Source organism: Artemia sp. Qi Xiang Cuo, chromosome 5 (assembly GCF_049724085.1).
Source record: "Artemia sp. Qi Xiang Cuo chromosome 5, ASM4972408v1, whole genome shotgun sequence".
Taxonomy (NCBI): Eukaryota; Metazoa; Arthropoda; class Branchiopoda; order Anostraca; family Artemiidae; genus Artemia; species Artemia sp. Qi Xiang Cuo.
Window position 1 is genome coordinate 51,442,196 of NC_142798.1, and position 20,060 is coordinate 51,462,255.

The 20,060-nt window shown below is 32.9% G+C and overlaps 1 protein-coding gene across 2 annotated transcripts in view; it reads right to left on the reverse strand.

Moving 5' to 3' along the window:
- The window catches only part of LOC148952241 (N-acetylglucosamine transporter UNC93A-like), a 114,136-nt gene that overhangs the window by 78,433 nt on the left and 15,643 nt on the right, over window positions 1-20,060 (reverse strand). Inside the window, exon 3 of one of the 2 annotated variants that reach the window (XM_089088890.1) lies at window positions 17,611-17,874. The exons of the other annotated variant lie outside the window; for it this stretch is intronic. Within the exon in view, the coding sequence (XP_088945016.1) occupies window positions 17,611-17,874 (264 nt within the window). The remainder of the gene's footprint in view (window positions 1-17,610; window positions 17,875-20,060) is intronic. 2 annotated transcript variants of the gene reach the window in all.

The following is a 20,060-nucleotide window of genomic DNA, read 5'->3' on the forward strand; positions in this document are numbered from 1 at the left end:
TAATATTCCAAATTTCTCATAGGAGAATGAAAATGTCAAGTTCAATACTGATTTTCAACAAAGAACACAATTCAATTCTAACTTCACCAGAATAAATGCAAATTTCCCACTCCAGTTGTAAGTTCAATAAGACAAAGAAATTTAAAGTTCTATTCTAAATTTTTCCGTAGTAAATAGAAAAAACTATACCATAGTTATGAATATTTTCCCAGAAGATAAAAAGTTCTAGTTCAATTTTTAATTTTCTCAACGAAGTGAAGAAAAGTTCAAGTTCTATTCTGAATTTTCTCAATGAAAAAGAAATTAGTTATTGATCATTTCTCTTTTTCCAAATAATATAAAAATTTTCCACTTTAGTTCAGATATGTCTCTAAGAGATGAAAAATTTAAAATACTGTTCCAAATTTTTCACAGAAGATAAAAAAGTTCAAGTTCGCTTCTGAATTTTACCAAAGAAAACAATTCAGTTCTAATTTCTCAAGAGAAAACAAAAATCTTCCACTTCAATTCTTTATTTCACAAAGACATAAAGAAATTTAAAGTTCTATTCTAAATTTTTCCGTAGTAAATAGAAAAGAACTATATCATAGTTGTGAATATTTTCCAGGAAGATAAAAAGTTTTAGTTCAATTTTTAATTTTCTCAACGAAGTAAAGAAAAGTTCAAGTTCTATTCTGAATTATCTCTATGAAAAAGAAATTGGTTATTGATCATATCTGTTTTTCCAAATAATATAAAAATTTTCCACTTTAGTTTAGATCTGTCTCGAAGAGATGAAAAAATTTAAAATACTGTTCGAAATTTTTCACAGAAGATAAAAAAGTTCAAGTTCTCTTCTGAATTTTACAAAAAAACACAATGCAATTCTAATTTCTCCTGAAAAAACAAAAATCTTTAACTCCAGTTCTTTATTTCACAACGACATAAAGAAATTTAAACTTCAATTCTAAATTTTCGGTGGAAGATAGAAAAAGTAATACCATACTTGTGAATATTTTCACAGAAGATAAAAAGTTCTAGTACAATTTTAAATTTTCTCAACGAAGTGAAGAAAAGTTCAAGTTCTCTTCTGAATTTTCTCAGTGAAAAAGAAATTAGCTATTGATCAATTCTATTTTTCCAAATAATATAAAAAATTTTCACTTCGGATCAGATTTTTCTCAAAGAGATGAAAAATTTTAAATACTGTTCCCAATTTTTCACAGAAGATAAAAAAGTTCAAGTTCTCTTCTGAATTTTACCAAAGAACATAATTCACTTCTAATTTCTCCAGAGAAAATAAAAATCTTCCACTTCAGTTCTTTATTTCACAAAGACATAAAGAAATTTAAAGTTCTATTCTAAATTTTTCCGTAGTAAATAGAAAAAAGCTACATCATAGTTGTGAATATTTTCCAGGAAGATAAAAAGTTTTATTTCAATTTTTAATTTTCTCAACGAAGTAAAGAAAAGTTCAAGTTCTATTCTGAATTATCTCTATGAAAAAGAAATTGGTTATTGATCATATCTATTTTTCCAAATAATATAAAAATTTTCAACTTTAGTTCAGATCTGTCTCGTAGAGATAAAAAATTTAAAATAATGTTCCAAATTTTTCACAGAAGATAAAAAAGCTCAAGTCCTCTTCTGAATTTTACCAAAGAACACAATTCAATTCTAATTTATCCAGAGAAAACAAAAATCTTCCACTTCAGTTCTTTATTTCACAAAGACATAAAGAAATTTAAACTTCAATTCTAAATTTTTCAGTGGAAGATAGAAAAAAGTTCTAGATAGAAAAAGTCCCGGAAGATAAAAAATTCTAGTTCAATTTAAAATTTTTCACAGAAGATAAAAAGTTCAAGTTCTTTTCTAAATTTTACCAAAGAACACAATTCAATTCCAAGTATCCTAGGAAAATGAAAATTTTCCACTTCAATTCAGATATTCCTCAAAGAGATGAAAAATTAAATATATTTTTCCAAATTTTTACTAGAAGATAGAAAAGTTCCACCTCGATTCTGAATTTTACCAAAGAACACAATTCAATTCTAATTTCTCCAGAAAAAATAAAAAGCTACCACATCAGTTCTTATTTCCCCGAAGAGACGAAAAAATTTAAAGTTCTGTTCCAAATTTTTTCGTAGAAGATTAGAAAAAGTTATACCTTAGATGCGTATATTTTCATGGAAGATAAAAAGTTCCACTTTAATTTTAAATTTTCTCAATGAAGCGAAGAAAGGTTCAAGTTCTTTTCTAATTTTTCCAAGAAAATAAAAAGGTTCTGATTTTTCTCAAAGAACCAAAATTTTCATAGAAGATAGAAAGGTTCAAGTTCTCTTCTGAATTTTCTTAAAGAAGGGAAAAAAGTTAGCTCAATTCTGAATTTTACCAAAGAAAATGAAAAAAGCTTCCACTTCACTTCTTAATTTCTCAAAGACATAAAAAAATTAAAGTTCTATTCTAAATTTTTCCGTAGAAGATAGGAAAAGTAATACCATAGTTGTGATTATTTTCCAGTGAAGATAAAAAGTTCTACTTTAATTCTAAATTTTCTTAAATTCAGTTCCGATTTTTCTCAAAAAGTTAGGTGTAAGGTTAGGTTAGGTTAGGCTAGATTAAGTTAGGCTAGATTAAGTTAGGTTAGGCTAGGTTAGCCTACGTATGCGCGCGTACGTAGGCTAACCTAGCCTAACCTAACTTAATCTAGCCTAACCTGACCATACACCTAACTTTTTGTCTGTCTCTCACCTAACCTAATCTAACCTAAGCGAAGCGTACGTAGGCTAACCTAACTTAACCTAATCTAACCCAACTTAATCTAGCCTAACCTAACCATACTCGCCGCAAAAGGTTAGGTTAACTTATCATGAGCGCTCATGATAAGTTAACCTAACCTAACCTAACTTAAACATGTAGAAATGTTTCTATTTATTATTATTATTTATTTATACCTAATCTAATCTAACCTATTGTTTTGGAGGTTAGATGAACGAGTTTGAACGATTGTCTTTAATAATAGAACGAGTCACTTATTTTCTAATTTAAAAATTTGAGGGGTAAATCCATAAGACAAAGGAGCTAAAATTTAATTTAAAATTAGAACAGAACTTTAAATTTTTCATATCTTTGAATAAAAAAACCAGAACTGACGTGGAACCTATTTGTTTTCTTGGAAAAATTAGAAGAGAACTTGAACGTTTTGCACTTCATTGAGAAAATTTAGAATTAAAGTGGAACTTTCTATCTTCATGGTGAATATTCACGATCAATTTATAACTATTTCTATCTTCTATGAAAAATTTGGAACAGAACTTTAAATTTTTTCATCTCTTTGAGAAAAATCGGAACTGAATTTAAGAAAAATTAGAAATAAAGTAGAACATTTTATCTTCACTGGAAAATAATCACAACTATGGTATTACTTTTCCTACCTTCTACGGAAAAATTTAGAATAAAACTTTAAATTTTCTATGTCTTTGAGAAATTAAGAAGTGAAGTGGAAGGTTTTTTCATTTTCATTGGTAAAATTCAGAATTGAGCTAACTTTTTTCCCTTCTTTAAGAAAATTCAGAAGAGAACTTGAACCTTTCTATCTTCTATGAAAAGTTTGGTTCTTTGAGAAAAACCAGAACCTTTTTATTTTCTTGGAAAAATTAGAAGAGAACTTGAACCTTTCTTCGCTTCATTGAGAAAATTTAAAATTAAAGTGGAACTTTTTATCTTCCATGAAAATATACGCATCTAAGGTATAACTTTTTCTAATCTTCTACGAAAAAATTTGGAACAGAACTTTAAATTTTTTCGTCTCTTCGGGGAAATAAGAACTGATGTGGTAGCTTTTTATTTTTTCTGGTGAAATTAGAATTGAATTGTGTTCTTTTGTAAAATTCAGAATTGAGGTGGAACTTTTTTATCTTCTAGGAAAAATTTGGAAAAATATATTTAATTTTTCATCTCTTTGAGGAATATCTGAATTGAAGTGGAAAATTTTCCTTTTCCTAGGATACTTGGAATTGAATTGTGTTCTTTGGTAAAATTTAGAAGATAACTTGAACATTTTATCTTCTGTGAAAAATTTTAAATTGAGCTAGAATTTTTTATCTTCCGGGACTTTTTCTATCTAGAACTTTTTTCTATCTTCCACCGAAAAATTTAGAATTTAACTTTAAATTTCTTTATGTCTTTGTGAAATAAAGAGCTTAAGTGGAAGAGTTTTATTTTCTCTGGAGAAATCAGAATTGAATTGTGTTCTTTGGTAAAATTCAGAAGAGAACTTGAACTTTTTTATCTTCTGTGAAAAACTTGGAACAGTATTTTAAATTTTTTATCTCTTCGAGACAGATCTGAACTGAAGTGGAAAACTTTTATATTATTTGGAAAAACAGAAATGATCAATAACCAATTTCTTTTTCATTGAGAAAATTCAGAATAGAACTTGAACTTTTATTCACTTCGTTGAGAAAATAAAAAATTGAACTAGAACTTTTTATCTTCCGGGAAAATATTCATAACTATGGTATAGCTTTTTCTATCTACTACGGAAAAATTTAGAAGAGAACTTTAAATTTCTTTATGTCTTTGGGGAACTTAAAACTGAAGTGGAAGATTTTTATTTCCTCTGGAGAAATTACAATTGAAGTGTGTTCTTTGGTAAAATTCAGAAGAGAACTTGAACTTTTCTATCTTCCATGAAAAAATTGGGAACAGTATTTAAAATTTTTTCATCTCTTTGAGAAAAATCTTATCCGAAGTGAAAAATTTTTATATTATTTGGAAAAATAGAATTGATCAATAGCTAATTTCTTTTTCAATGAGAAAATTCAGAAGAGAACTTGAACTTTTCTTCACTTCGTTGAGAAACTTTAAAATTGTACTAGAACTTTTTATCTTCTGTGAAAATATTCACAAGTATGGTATTACTTTTTCTATCTTCCACCGAAAAATTTAGAAATAAAGTTTAAATTTATTTATGTCGTTGTGAAATAAAGAACTGCAGTGGAAGATTTTTGTTTTCTCTGGAGAAATTAGAATTGAATTGTGTTCTTTGGTAAAAATTCAGAAGACAACTTGAACTTGTTTATCTTCTGTGAAAAATTTGGAACAGTATTTTAAATTTTTCATCTCTTAGAGACAGATCTGAACTAAAGTGGAAAATTTTTATATTATTTGGAAAAATAGAAATGATCGATAACTAATTTCTTTTTCATGGTGAAAATTCAGAATAGAACTTGAACTTTTCTTCACTTCGTTGAGAAAATTAAAAATTGAACTAGAACTTTTTATCTTCCGGGAAAATATTCATAACTATGGTATAGTTTTTTCTATTTACTACGGAAAAATTTAGAATAGAACTTTAAATTTCTTTGTCTTGGTGAACTTAAAACTGGAGTGGAAGATTTGCATTTTCTCTGGAGAAATTAGAATTGAATTGTGTTCTTTGGTAAAATTCAGAAGCGAACTTGAACTTTTCTATCTTCTATGAAAAATTTGGAACAGTAATTTAGTTTTTTTAATCTCTTTGAGAAAGATCTGAACTGATGTGGAAAATTTTGTATATTTTGTAGATAACTTGCTAGTTTAAAGAGAAAAATTGTTATCAAAGATGAAAAATATTATTTCTAAGAGAAACTTGTGTGTGTTCAGTAAAAGTATGTTAGTTTTAAGATAAAATGTCGTTACTTTGATGAGAATGTTTTTTAGTGTTAAGCAAAACTTGCTACTTCTGACAAAAAAATTGTTATCACAGTCAAAAAATGTTACTTCTAAAAAAAAATTGATATCTTTGGTAGAAAAGTTGCTAGTTCGAACAGAAAAAGTGTTATCACTGATGAAAAATATTATTTCTAAGAGAAATTTGTGTGTGTTCAGTAAAAGTATGTTAGTATTAAGGTAAAATGTCGTTATTTTGATGAGAATGTTTGTTAGTGTTAAGAAGAACTTGCTATTTCTGGCAGAAAAGTCGTTATTACAGTCAAAAAAAATGTTACTTCTAAGAAAAAATTTGGTATCTTTGGTAGAAAACTTGCTAGTTCGAAGAGAAAAAGTGTTATCACTGATGAAAAATATTATTTCTAAGAGAAATTTGTGTGTGTTCAGTAAAAGTATATTAGTTTTAAGGTAAAATGTCGTTAGTTTGATGAGAAGGTTTGTTAGTGTTAAGCAGAACTTGCTACTTCTGACAGAAAAGTTGTTATCACAATCAAAAAAATTTTACTTTTAAGAAAAAATTTGGTATCTTTGACAGAAAACTTGCTAGTTCGAACATAAAAAGTGTTATCACTGACGAAAAATATTATTTCTAAGAGAAATTTGAGTGTGTTCAGTAAAAGTATTTTAATATTAAGGTCATACGTCGTTATTTTGATGAGAAGGTTTGTTAGTGTTAAGCAAAACTTGCTACTTCTGACAGAAAAGTTGTAATCACAATCAAAAAATGTTACTTCTAAAAAAAAATTCGGTATCTTTGGTAGAAAACATGCTAGTTCAAACAGAAAAAGTGTTATCACTGATGAAAAATATTATTTCTAAGAGAAATTTGTGTGTGTTCAGTAAAAGTATGTTAGTATTAAGGTAAAATGTCGTTACTTTCATGAGAAGGTTTGGTAGTGTTAAGCAGAACTTGCTACTTCTGTCAGAAAAGTTGTTATCACAGTCAAACAAATGTTGCTTCTAAGAAAAAATTTGGTATCTTTGCTAGAAAACTTGCTAGTTCGAACAGAAAAAGTGTTATCACTGATGAAAAAATTATTTCTAAGAGAAATTTGTGTGTGTTCAGTAAAAGTATGTTAGTATTAAGTTAAAATGTCGTTACTTTGATGGGAAGGTTTGTTAGTGTTAAGAAGAACTTGCTACTTCTGACAGAAAAGTTGTTATCACAGTCAAAAAAATGTTACTTCTAAGAAAAAATTTGGTATCTTTGGTAGAAAACTTGCTAGTTCGAACCGAGAAAGTGTTATCATTGATGAAAAATATTATTTCTAAGAGAAATTTGTGTGTGTTCAGTAAAAGTATGTTAGTATTAAGGTAAAATGTCGTTACTTTGGGGGGGGGGGGGGGGGGGCTCCTGCCCCCCTGGCTGAATGATGCTGCCTTATTTTTACATTTTTGTTCTGAGATTTCTATTATATAGCATTAAAAGTGCTAATTAGACGAGGTTTGCCCCCTCCCACCTAACCTAACCCTATTTGATCGCAAATTGAAAGTCCGAGGTCAGTTTTGAGGTTAGGTTAGGTAAAAGCGCCGCTATGTTTGTGCGCAGATTGGGCTGTGGCATGTGCAGGCAGTGCCAGAATATTTCTGGAAGGGGCTGAAGGTCTTGGCCAACGCCAATACTGGACAACTGATGTCCTAACAGGAGTTTTATCACTGTTCTTGCTCTCTTGGGTGGTGGGGGAAGAGTTGGTAACTCCTAGAAAAGAAGACAGAATTTAGTATAAATCCCAAAAATTACCCACCTTAATGGATGGGTCCCTAAATGAGGACCATGTAATGATAAAGGGGGTAAGAGATGTATGAGTTCTTTCCTATAGGTTGGATTGCTCCTGTAATCAAGTGTTTTTCCAGATAAATTGAGTCTAATTTTAGTACCCTCCCTAAACTTATGGCATTGCATCCTACCCTTCTATATAAAACTTAAAAACCTTAGTTTTCACACCTCGCAACAATAAAAGAAACTTTTTCAAAGAAAGGTATAGAATTAAATAATTTATTCTCCCTATAATAAGCATTAGTAAGGCTAAAAATGTTTTAAATTTACTAAAAAAAGAATAAATCTGAGTTTAATAGACAGAGAATAATAGGTCTCGTTTCCCCCAACCTAAGCCATTTCATAATGATAAGAAAAGTACCTAAAACTAGAATTTTTGGAGAATTAGGTGAATTTCTTAAAAAAAACTGTGCACTCTCAAGGAAAAATGCAAGAATAAATGGTCCTATTTTTTCCTATTTTACCATAAAAATTAAGGATAAATGTTCCTATATTTACCATTTAGAGAAAATATATGATTTTGATAAGTGCATAGAGATGCAGAGCATTTAAAGCAAAATAAGCTAAGGTATGTTTAAAGATTTAAAAAACTAGCATTATTCGTCCACCGCTATGTTCGTGCACAGATTGGGCTGTGGCATGTGCAGGCAGTGCCAGAATATTTCTGGAAGGGGCTGAAGGTCTTGGCCAACGCCCATACTGGACAACTGATGCCCTCACAGGAGTTTTATCACTGTTCTTTCTCTCTTGGGTGGTGGGGGAAGAGTTGGAAACTCCTAAAAAGAAGACAGAATTTAGTATAAATCCCAAAAATTACCCACCTTATTGGAGGGGTCCCTAAATGAGGACCATGTAATGATAAAGGGGGTAAAGACATGCATAAGTTCTTTCCAATAGGTGGGATTCCTCCTATAATCAAATGTTTTTCAGATAAATTGAGCCTAATTTTAGTACCCTCCCTGAATTTAAGTCATTGCATCCTACCTTTCTATATCAAACTTAAAAACCTTAGTTTGCCGGTGCCACCTTACAACAATAAAAGAAATTTTTTTAAGAAAAAATGTAGAATTAAATAATTTCCTCTCTCTCTAATAAACAATATTAAAAATAAAAATGTTTCAAATTTACTAAGAAAAGAATGAATCTGAGTTTAATAGATAGAGAATAATAGGTCTCATTTCCCCCAACCTAAGCCATTTCATAATGATAAGAAAAGTACCTAAAACTAGAATTTTTGGACAATTAGGTGAATTTCTTAAAAAAAAACTGTGCACTCTTTAAGGAAAAATGCAAGAATAAATGGTCCTATTTTTACCTATTTTACCATAAAAATTAAGGATAAATGTTCCTATTTTTACCATTTAGAGAAAATATATAATTTTGATAAGTGCATAGAGATGCAGAGCATTTAAAGCGAAATAACCTAAGGTGTATTTAAAGATTTAAAAAACTAGCATTATTCGTCTAGGACTTGGATAAAATACCTTTCTCAGATGCAAGTATTTATACCCTCTAGCTAAACTAGAATTAGCGATGAATAAATGTTTTTATTGTGTACCCACATGCTCCTGTTAGAGCCCCATCCTTACATGCAATTTCCAGCCCTAAAATGTGATTAAATCATATGAAAATGTTTCGCTCCCATAAAATCTATTATGCGACAATTTTGCAGAGAAAAGCTCTTTCCAGACAGTCACCCCTCTTGTTCATAACAAACATGTATTGTTAATTAAGACGAAGCGTGCGCGAAAGATTTTGACACATTTGATGAATGCTATGCCAAGGTTTTAAACTAGCGTCTCTAGACATTAGGGGAGAAGAAAGACTGACCATGATTCGTTAGCCCTAGCATTCTAACAACAGAAAAGAGGGAACATTTTCGATTTCGAAACAATTTTATTGAATAATTACAACAATAATACTAAGCAGTTACAATTAGCGATACTGTTTATTGTCTTCAATATGCTTCACTAATGCACTTAAAGCACATTAAAGTCTATTCACATGTGCTATATCAACTTTTGCAGCGAAACATAATTGATCCTCCATTTTAAATTTGCTCAAGGATATCACATATCTTGCATATACTTCATCCCATTCCAGAAAAAGCCGTGATCCTCTCGTGATTTCCACCGCAATGTTTGGTGCTCTAGTATTATTGCCATCAACTCCACTATCAACTTCTAATAGAGTAAACATTCCACTCGTCATCAACACAAAAATATATATCCAAATGAGTAAAGTCAAACTGTTCTCACTCCTTTGAATTCTATTCACAGACTAATAAAAACTATAGCAAAAATCCTTTTCTTATATTCTCTGCAATCCTCTCCCGCTTATATGTAACCAGCCCTCTGATTGGCTTAAAGGAGACACGTGATTTGTTTCCCGTTATCGGTTCAATAAAATTCCCAATCGATTACGCAATCAATTTCTCAGAAATCCATTTCCCCTAGGGAGGCTATGACCATATATGGTGCCCCCTGTCACGAGCTCATGAGGTTAGGCTATGTTACACAATCAATTTCTCGGAAACGTGTTCTCCCTTGGGATTCCATGCCCATATATGGAGTCCCAGTTGAACTGACAGCACAGGTGTTCTCCCTAGGGACTCTCTGCCCATATATGGAGTCCCCGTACGAGCTCATGAGGCCTTTCTACTAAAACAATGCATGTTTTTCAGGAATGTTTGCTTGTCGATGAGCAAAAAGCTGTTTTTTCTCGGCCGACTTCCCCTGAAAAAGCCATAATGAAGACAGGGCTTTATAAATCACCTACTGACTAGCAGAAACTAGAAGGCTACTGTAACAAAAGGAACTGTTTAAGGGCTCATTTAAAATGTTATAATTATACCTAATCGTTTTTTATAAATTTGAATTGATAGCAGATTCCCATAAACTGCACTTTCAGTTGTTTCCCCCATTGTTTTTAATGAAAAAAGTATCTTTTCCAATGAAATGACCAAAAAAAGATATTTTTCAAAACCTACGCAGGAGCAAAAATTAAAAGGGACATGAACGTCCTTTCCCCTCAATTACCGTCGTTAGAACTAGCACACAGGCTTCATCGCAGAGTGAAGTTTAAAGGTTCAATTCAAAACTGTTGATCATTCAAGCGTAATTTTTGGTAGATTTTCAGTTGAAAAGTTGTTAGTTTTAGTTAATTCTTTTTCGCAATAATCTTTTAATTTTAAGATGAGTAGGAGATTTATGAAACTTACTAAGAGTGTCTGGAGGGAGATTATATGTGAGGGGTATAATAAACCTCCAGTTAGGGGCTTTGGACCATAATTATTGCAATAGTACCGTTTTATGCTGCCAAACTCTTCCAATTAAGAAGTGGTACCAAAAGTGCCGTTTTTAGTACTATTAGGCAGTTTTGGATGATAAAATTGATAAAAAGAACGTAGATATGAGTAATAGGTTTACAATGAGTCTTCCCGGGATATGATTTTAAAAATGAGTGCATCATATTTGCAAAAAGAATAGATTATCTGAAAAGTAATCATAAGAAGGGAAAAATCATGATTGAAAAAAAAAACCCAAGCTGGAATCGAACACATGATAATCTAATTTGAAGTCCAGCGCTGTACTAATTGAACCACGCCTCTAATAATGTAATTTAATATATTGGTGTTTGTAGGACTTTAATTGCGTAGCTTATTAAGGGGGCCCGGAAGAGGAATTTGCGGGAGGTATTCTTGCAAACCTCCAGTTAAGGGTTTTGGACCATAATTATTACAATTATACCGTTTTATCCTTCCAAGATTTTCTACTTAAGAAGTGGCACCAAAAGTGTTGTTTTCGGTGCTATATCTCACTTACGAATGATTTAACTGATAAAAAGCACGTAGATATGAGGAAAAGTTTTCAAATGAGCCATTAAACGTCACTCTAAAAAGTTCTGGTAGCCCACTAGCCCCAGCTTTACCACTTGAGACATGTCACCAAAAGTGGTGTTTCTAGTGTCAATTGAAACTTCCAGATGGTGGAATTTATAGGAGGAACGTAAATATGAGCAATATTTCTTATATGAGCTATCACAAATCTATATTTGATGTTCTGGTTGTCCGCTAACCCCACCCCTTGAGAAATGGCATAAAAAATGCCATTTTTCGTGCCATATGGCACGTGCCATACGGCGAAATTTATATAAACCTCTTACATATGAGAAATAGCTTTTGAAGTAGCTCTTAAGCATCTCTCTATGATGTTCTAGTAACCCGCTAGGCCTGTAATAAAGAAGAAAACACGACAGTTTTAACATTTTTTAACTTTTAATTCCTATGAGCTGTGGTTCGCTCTTTACTAGGTTGCAGGTAATGCTTCATCCATGACAAAGAGTTCATTGCAAATTCTCCTCAGAAACTAGTTAACATTGAAATCTGTGAAATCTAATAGATTATGGAACTTTTAAAAACCTAGTAAGTATAAATAGCTTTTAATTCAGCCATTAAACATCTATCTACGATGGTGTGGTAGCCTGCTAATGTTTCAGTAGCTTACTGATGAGCAGACGATTTATGAAAGTTACTAAGAGGGATGGGAGGGGAGTGTATGGGAGGGGTTCTTATGAATTTCCAGTTAAGGATTCTGGAACATAACTATTGCAATGATACCTGTTTTGTACTTCAGAGCTTTTCCACTTAAGAAGTGGAACCAAAATTTTTGTTTTCAGTGCTATATCGCATTTACGAATGTAAAATTGATTAAAAAAAGCACTTATATAAGAGCAATAGCTTTCAAATGAGTCATTAAACATCATTTTTATAATTTCTGCTAGCCCAATAGCACCTGCTTTTTCACTTGAGACACGACACTAAAATACCATTTGGAACTTGATGATGGTGGAATTTATATGAGAGACGTTGATATGTGCAATATCTTTTACATGAGCTATAAAAGATCTGTCAATGATGTTCTGGTAGCCTGCTAGTGCCGTCTCTTGAGAGATAGCACAAAAAGTGCCAGTTTAGTATCATATGGCATTTGCAGATGGCATAATTTATAAAAAGAACGTAGATATGAGAAATAGCTTTTAAATGAGCCATTAAGAATCTCTCTATGATGTTCTGGTAGCCCGCTAGGTCTGTTGAAAAAAAAGAAAGAAAAAAGAAAAAAAATCGGGAGAGAGAGCAGTGCTACCGCTGCAAAAAAGTGATTTTCCATGTTTTTCATGGAGGGGGGACTGTACCTTCCCTATACAAGGTTTTCGACCATGTTGATTCTAATGGTACACTTTTCATTTTGATCTGACGGCATTTTCAAGGGGTTTGAGTTTGAGGCTTTTGTTATCACCATAAATTTCCTTTTGCAATTAACTTTTACTTTTAAGACGAACTGTAATAATAGTTAACATTCCTAAGTCAATGTAAGATGATCATTTTTTTTCATTAGGCAGTTTTTTTCAAAGCGCGCTTTTTAACTTTTGGTTACTATGGGCTGTGGTTCGCTCTTTACTAGGTCGCAGCTACCGCTGCAACCATGATACCTTGCCGAGACATGCTTTAAAAAATGAGCATAGAAAATGACTGAAAAAAACAATAACGGATACCGATATCGATATTCCCAATACGATACATGCGATATCGATACGCCCGATACCACATAGAGCCCTTCCCCAGGGACTACGGAGGGCTATATCATCATCAATACCATATATATTGGACCTTTGAACTATGTTAAACAAAATAGCTATCTTGAAATTTGTATTGGATGGCTTTGGGGGGAAGGGGCATGTAGGGAGGGTGGGGCTAAAAGCCACCAATCTTTTTGGTCACTTAAAAAGGGCACTTACAAATTTAATTTCCTTTAAAATGAGCCATTAGACATCTCTCTATGATGTTCTGGTCATTCTCTAGCCCTGGTGGAAAAAAAGGAAAAAAAGGGAGACAGATCAGTGCTACCAATGCAAAAAGCGATTTTCTTTGTTGTTAAAGGGGGGGACTGTTATTTCCCAAGAATAGGTTTTCGACCATGCTGATTCCAATGGCTCATTTTTCATTTCGATCTGACGCCATTTTCGAGGGGTTTTAGGCTTTTTTCGAAATCGCCATAAATTTCTTTTCACAATAAACTTTTACTTTTAAGACGAACCAAAATAATAGTTATCATTCTTGAGTCAGTGTCAGATGGAAATTATTTTTCACTAGGCAGTTTCTTTCAAAACGCGTTTCTTAACTTTTTGTTACTGTGGGCTGCGGTTCGCTCTTTACTAGATTGCAGCTGCCGCTGCAAGCATGATCATGAGTGGGCTGGTTCAAACCATATTTTCAAACAGTTTATGATAATTAACTGTAAATAAAGAGTGGTATGTCCCAATAGTAATTGGAATTGTTAAGAACGAAATTATGATAGTAATAATTGTACGAAAATAATCTCCTTTATATGGTAATTCCGGATATATAAAATCCATCAAATTGAAACTATCTGTTAAACATTACAATTCTGAGAAAATTTGCACGGTTTAAGAAAGGGGGAAACACCCGGAAAGAGGGTTCAATCTCGATGGAAGTCGCACCATTATATTCATCATATCCAAAAGTTCTGTTGCAGGGTTTAATACTTTTATATGAGAAATTAAATAAAAAAAACAAGTTTTTTTTTTAACTGAAAGTAAGGAGAGACATTAAAACTTAAAACGATCAGAAATTATTCCATATATGTAAGGAGCTGTCCCCTTCTCAAGGCCTCGCTCTTTACGCTAAAGTTTTTATTGTTTAAAAAAATAAAGTTGTGAGAAAGAGTCAAAGTTTAGCGTAAAGAGCGAGGCGTTAAGGAGGGGACAGCTCCTTTCATATATGAAATAATTTCTGTTCGTTTTACGTTTTAATGTCACTCCTTACTTTCAGTTGAAAAAACTCGTTTTCTTATTTAATTTTTGATCGTTTTTGAATTAATGTAGATTTTGATTTTGGCTCACCGTACATGAATAATAAAAAAAAAATTTGCGTATCAATTTTACTTTTATTTGGTTAAATGGCATTCTCGAAAGTTGTTTAATTTTATTTACGAACGTTCTTATTAGTAATAAATATACGTATCTTACGAATTAACTTACGTAACGAACTTCTATACTCATACATTTTTAATACGTATATTAGGGGGTTCGCCCCCTAGTCAATACCTCGCTCTTTACGCTAAAATTTGAATTTTGTTCCAGTTCTTTAGAAATAACCCCTTAATCACAAAGGCCGTTAATTAGAATTTCTGATCATTTTTTTTATAATGCTGGGAAATCCTGCGCCTCCTTCATAGCAATGTCCCTTCCCTCATGAAAAATTCCTCCATGGAAAGATCCTCCCACGTAACCCCCGACCCATCAACCCTAACTACCAGCAAACATCCCCCCTGAAAACGTCTGTATACTTCCCAATAACCAATAATATAAGTAAACATTGGGTAAAGTTCATAACTTTCAGCCCTCCCTCCGGGGACTCTGGGGGATTAAGTCATCCCAAAAGACATATTTATTATATTTTCGATCATGCTGAACAAAATGGCTATCTCAAAATTTTGATCGGATGACTTTGGGGAAAAAATGAGTGTGAGAGGGGGCCTAGTTGCCCTCCATTTTTTGGGTCACTTAAATGGGGAACTAGAACTTTTAATTTCCGTTTGAATGAGCCCTCCCACTATATTCTAGGACCACTGGGTTGATCCGATAACCCCTGGAAAAAAAGACAACAAAAACAAAAAACAAATAAACAAGCATCCGTGATCCTTCTTCTGGCAAAAAATACAAAATTCCACATTTTTCCAGATAGGAGCTTCAAACCTCTACAGTAGGGTTCTCTGATACGCTGGATCTGATGGTTTGATTAGGCCTATCATTAAGGTTGTATAGCTTTTAGGGGGTGTTTCTCCCTTTTTCGGAAATCAGGCAAATTTTCTACGACGCGTAACTTTTGATGGGTAGGACTAAACTTGATGAAAATTATATATTTTAAATGAGCATTAAAATCTGATTCTTTTGATGTATCTATTGGTATTAAAATTTTAGAGTTTCGGTTACTATTGAGCCGGATCACTCCATAGTTACAGTTCGTTACCACGAACTGTTTGGAAACACAAAATATTCCATCTTTCCAAGAAATTTAGTAACGGACGAGGGTTTGTTTTTCTGTTGTTTTTTTCCCCAAGGATAGTCACATCAAAGAATTGGTCGTGGAATGTTAGAAGAGTGCTCATTCGGACGTGAATTAGAAGTTCTAATACCCTTTTCCAGTAACAAAGGAAATCATGCCCCAGGAAGGCGTTGATTTCTGCTATGTTGCGCGTCCAAAGAGAAATTCTGCCCCGAATAGGGCCGGAATAGTTATTCAACTTCGAACTATATATCCTCACAGTTTCAAGTTCATAGTGCCATATAGTTAGCCCACTCAAAATGAAGTTCTATTTTGTGGAACGAGTATTGCTAATGGTTTTTACACTATTGAACTATTTCACACCAAATATTCCGGGAGGGTGTCAGAGGGTTCTTTGTGGGGTAGGCGATTCCTAAACCCTAAAATCTAATTTTAGTGCCAAGTTTCCAGCTTTCGGGATAGGCTTGTTTGCTCACTGTGGAGAGAGGGTTTGAGCTCTTGTATCCCCTCTTTTTGAATAAAATATTTCATTCTAAGCATTTGATATGGACGAGAACTTTATAATAGCTCCGAAAATAATGCAGCAAAAGATTATATTTACTCAATATTGCTAGCTGGCTGAACCGACTCTTCAGGATAAGTAAGGAAAACATAGAAAATTGTAAGGCATTGTAAGGTAGTTTTAAAGTAAATCTATTTGTGCGTGTAAGATATTCATTCAATAATAACTTTTAACATTTAGTTTGCTACAATAGCCCAATGTTTTTTTTTTTTGCATTAAGTGTGATATAATACACTTACCTTCGAAAAAAAAGGGGGGGGGGGTCCCCAGGGTTAACAGTATTACAAAGAATTCTCCTCTAAAAGTGTAATTGTCATGACTGGAAATTTCCTTTTGGTATTTATACCCCCCCCCCCAAAAAAAAAAAAAATCATAAGGAGTCTCTTTTTTCAGCGGTGAATTTAATTTTCAAGTATTGTTATGCAATTTGTAAACTTAGTCTTAAAGGCCAGGGATGGTTAGTAGCCCCGCTATATACAGGATAATCTCTGTCCATTTCGATTCACAAACTGGCTCATTACTTTCATTGGAAAATCTTGGGGCCCTTGGAAAATACGGCTAAGGAGCCTTTGGGGGAATAGTATAGTCTTTTTGAATGTGTCTTTGTAGTACATTAACTTTGTCTTTTTGTAGATTAATCATGAATAAAGCTTACCATGTCTTATCTATTTTGATTTTAAAATGAAATTCATATAGAATCGTGAATTACACCTCATCGTCGTTTGTTTTTTCTTAATATTAACCGTGAACAGTTTCCGAAAATATCTCGCATGTCTTCCTTTTTCTTCAATGCAAAATTATAGATCACTGAGTAATTACAGCTTACTAGTTTAAATTGAGGTGTATGAATGCTCAGTGTGAATGAAATACTTATTTACTGAGCATGCTGAAGAAGTTGGCTACTCAAAACCATTCCAAACACCCTGAAAAGATTAGGAACCTTCACACTAACTATGGCAATGAACACTCAGTAATGAGCGACCCTAGTCCAAAATAAGAGAAACTGTATGAAGTAAATCTACGAAAATAATAACAGCATCAAGGCTGTATCCAGGAGGGATTAGGGAATCGGAATCGCCCCTCGCAATGTTTGTCGAACTTACAAAAACGTAAAAAAATGAATATAAACACATTTTTATGCGTTTTTCAAAGTTTTTTTTGTGCTCCCCCCCCCACCCACCAGAAAATAATCCTGGATACGACCCTGAGCAGCATCGAAAGAATCTGCGTCTCATAGGAAGGAGATTTCACTTGTCTAGTAAAAAAAAGAATCAAAGAAAAAAAACTTATTTTTAATTGACGACGATAGTTGGTTCCTAGATTGCAACTTAGCTGCTGGAAAAATTTATTGGGAAAGATTTGACTTAGTTCCTTATAGAATTCTGCAAAAGTAAACTTCAATTTTAGGTTTTATAAATTCTCAAATCATGTATCAACTTTGTCTTTACTTTTTATAGTTTTCCAAGAAAGCAAACACATTTATATAATATTTACCTGCGTAAGGTAAGTACACTTTGCAGACCACATGGGTGCAGCTCCTAGTCCAACTATTACAGCTGCTGGAACCAAAGTCCCATATACTGGATAGAATTGTGCACCGATGTAGACTGAGTATGTAAGCATACACAGGCAGATGGTCCATTTGCATTTGATGGTTCTTATGAGCCAAGTGGGAACGAACATACAGGATGCAACCAAAGCTCCATACAGTACTGCAAGAGAAGCCGTTCCAAGGCCTTCGTCAGGATTTATTGAGCTCTGAAAACAGAGGAGTGGTTGTCCCTTTAGCTAGCAAGAAGAGTTTATGCACGAACCTTAGGCTCAATGTATTTTTTTTTTTTTTTTTTTTTGCCAAACCACTAAGCGTTAAAGGAGTTGTCCCTGAAACTTTGGAGTAGGTTCGCTTGATTGGAAATTGAAAGTTCTAGAAAGTTCACTCTCTCTTTTAATTGCCTCCAGCACTGATCAATGTTTTGAGATAACCATTTTGATCAAAATAGCCGTCAGGTCCAATAATTATTCCATTGGGGAGGAAATAACCCCCATACCATGAGCACCGTCAAGGGGAGGGATAAGGGAGGCCATGGCCCCTTGAAAATCTGGGACTATAGAACAACCATGAGGAGACCAAAGGAAAGAGAGCTGAGTAGGGAGAATCCATGGAATCATAGCAGCAAATTAGAAGAAAAAAATGTCTGCGTTGGCCGTGGTTGGCTGCCTAAAACAAGTTTTGAACCTTCAACAAACATTTTATCTATATGAGTTGGTTGGAGCAGAAAAACATCAAAATTCTTCATACTATTGAATGGGAAGTAAATAACAACGTTTTTCAATGACATAAGCATGATAACCGAACTACTGATAACAATAAATCGAAGAATTAGCTTGTTATGGTGATTCCAAAAATGTATTTGTTCGATTTTGAAATTAAATTAATCAAAAAACTTTTTGCAAAAAATAAGTTTTTCAAAAAAAAGTAAAGAACTCCATTAAACCGAAAATGAACAAAAATAGAATCAAATAATCTAGCAAGCACACAACTACCACGAATCAATATCAATAAACAAATGAAACCCAAAACAAACAGAAATTAAAATAAGTCAAACTCAAAACAAGCAGAAATTAATCCGAGTAGGGTTCTAAACTCTATGCTTTCCAAAAGCCAGAATATAATTTGTACTTTACTGAAAAAAAAATGTTAATGAATTTACTGAAAAAAATGTGCATTGTCAGTTTAATATACATATGCTGATATTTATACCTTGAAATCTTAATTAATTTTTGTTTTCTTGAAGTTATAAGTGAAAACATTGAAAATAATTTTTTTCAGTAAAGTAAAAATTATATTCTGGCTAGGGTTTAGAACCCTACTCAGATTAATTTCTGCTCTTTTTGAGTTTGACTTATTTTAATTTCTGTTTGTTTTAGGTTTCATTTATTTATTGATACTGATTTGTTGTAGTTGTATGCCTGGTAGACTATTTGATTCTATTTTTGTTCATTTTCGGTTTAGTGGAGTTCTTTACTTTTTTTGAAAAACTTATTTTGTGCAAAAAGGTTTTTTAATTAATTTCTGTTCGTTTTATAGTGACATATTTTTTTTCAGGAAGAAAGAATTAGCCTCTTCTAAAGTTAAACAACCATTCCTTCCATAAAAACCTTAAATACCCCCTGGGCATACCCTTGTCCCTAAACTCAGGGGTTTTGTTTCAACCCCAAAAGTCTTTTTATATGGTATTTAGACTATTTTGGATAGAATGGCTATCTCTAAATTTCTATTACACGCATTTCGGGACAATATGACATGTGTGTAGGGGTGAGAGGGTAGCTGGCCTTTACTCACTTTGACTCTTAAATAGAGCACTAGAGCGTCTTATTACTAATCCAATGAGCCCCCTTTGAACTTTATATGACCACACTTTCTATAAAAACCATATATGTCCCCCGGGCACAACTTACAACCCTTGCCCTGAGGGCTGGGGGATTTGTTATCCACAAAGACATAATTTCCAGACCTTTCTAATAGGCTTAACAAAATGGTTATATCAAAATTTTGATTGGAAGTGTTTGGGGAAAAGATAGGCGTGGAGGGAGACATTTGCCCTGTGATAACTTTTGACTAATAAAAAATGCACTAGTCCTCTCAATTTCCAATCAAATGAGCCCTATTTGAAGCTTTTAGGACAAAAATTTCTATAAAAACGTTATATGCCCCCAGGGCATAACTTACAACTTTAGCCCTGAGGGCTGTTGGGGGGTTGTCATAATCAAAAACATAATTTCCGGACCCTTCAACTACGTTCAACAAAATCGCTGTATCAAAATGTTGATCGGAAGTGTTTGGGGAAATGATGGGTATGGGGTGGGGGGCATTCCCCCTCCAATCGATTTTGACTATTATAAAAAGTCATTTATAATATACTACCATATTACAATATACCTCA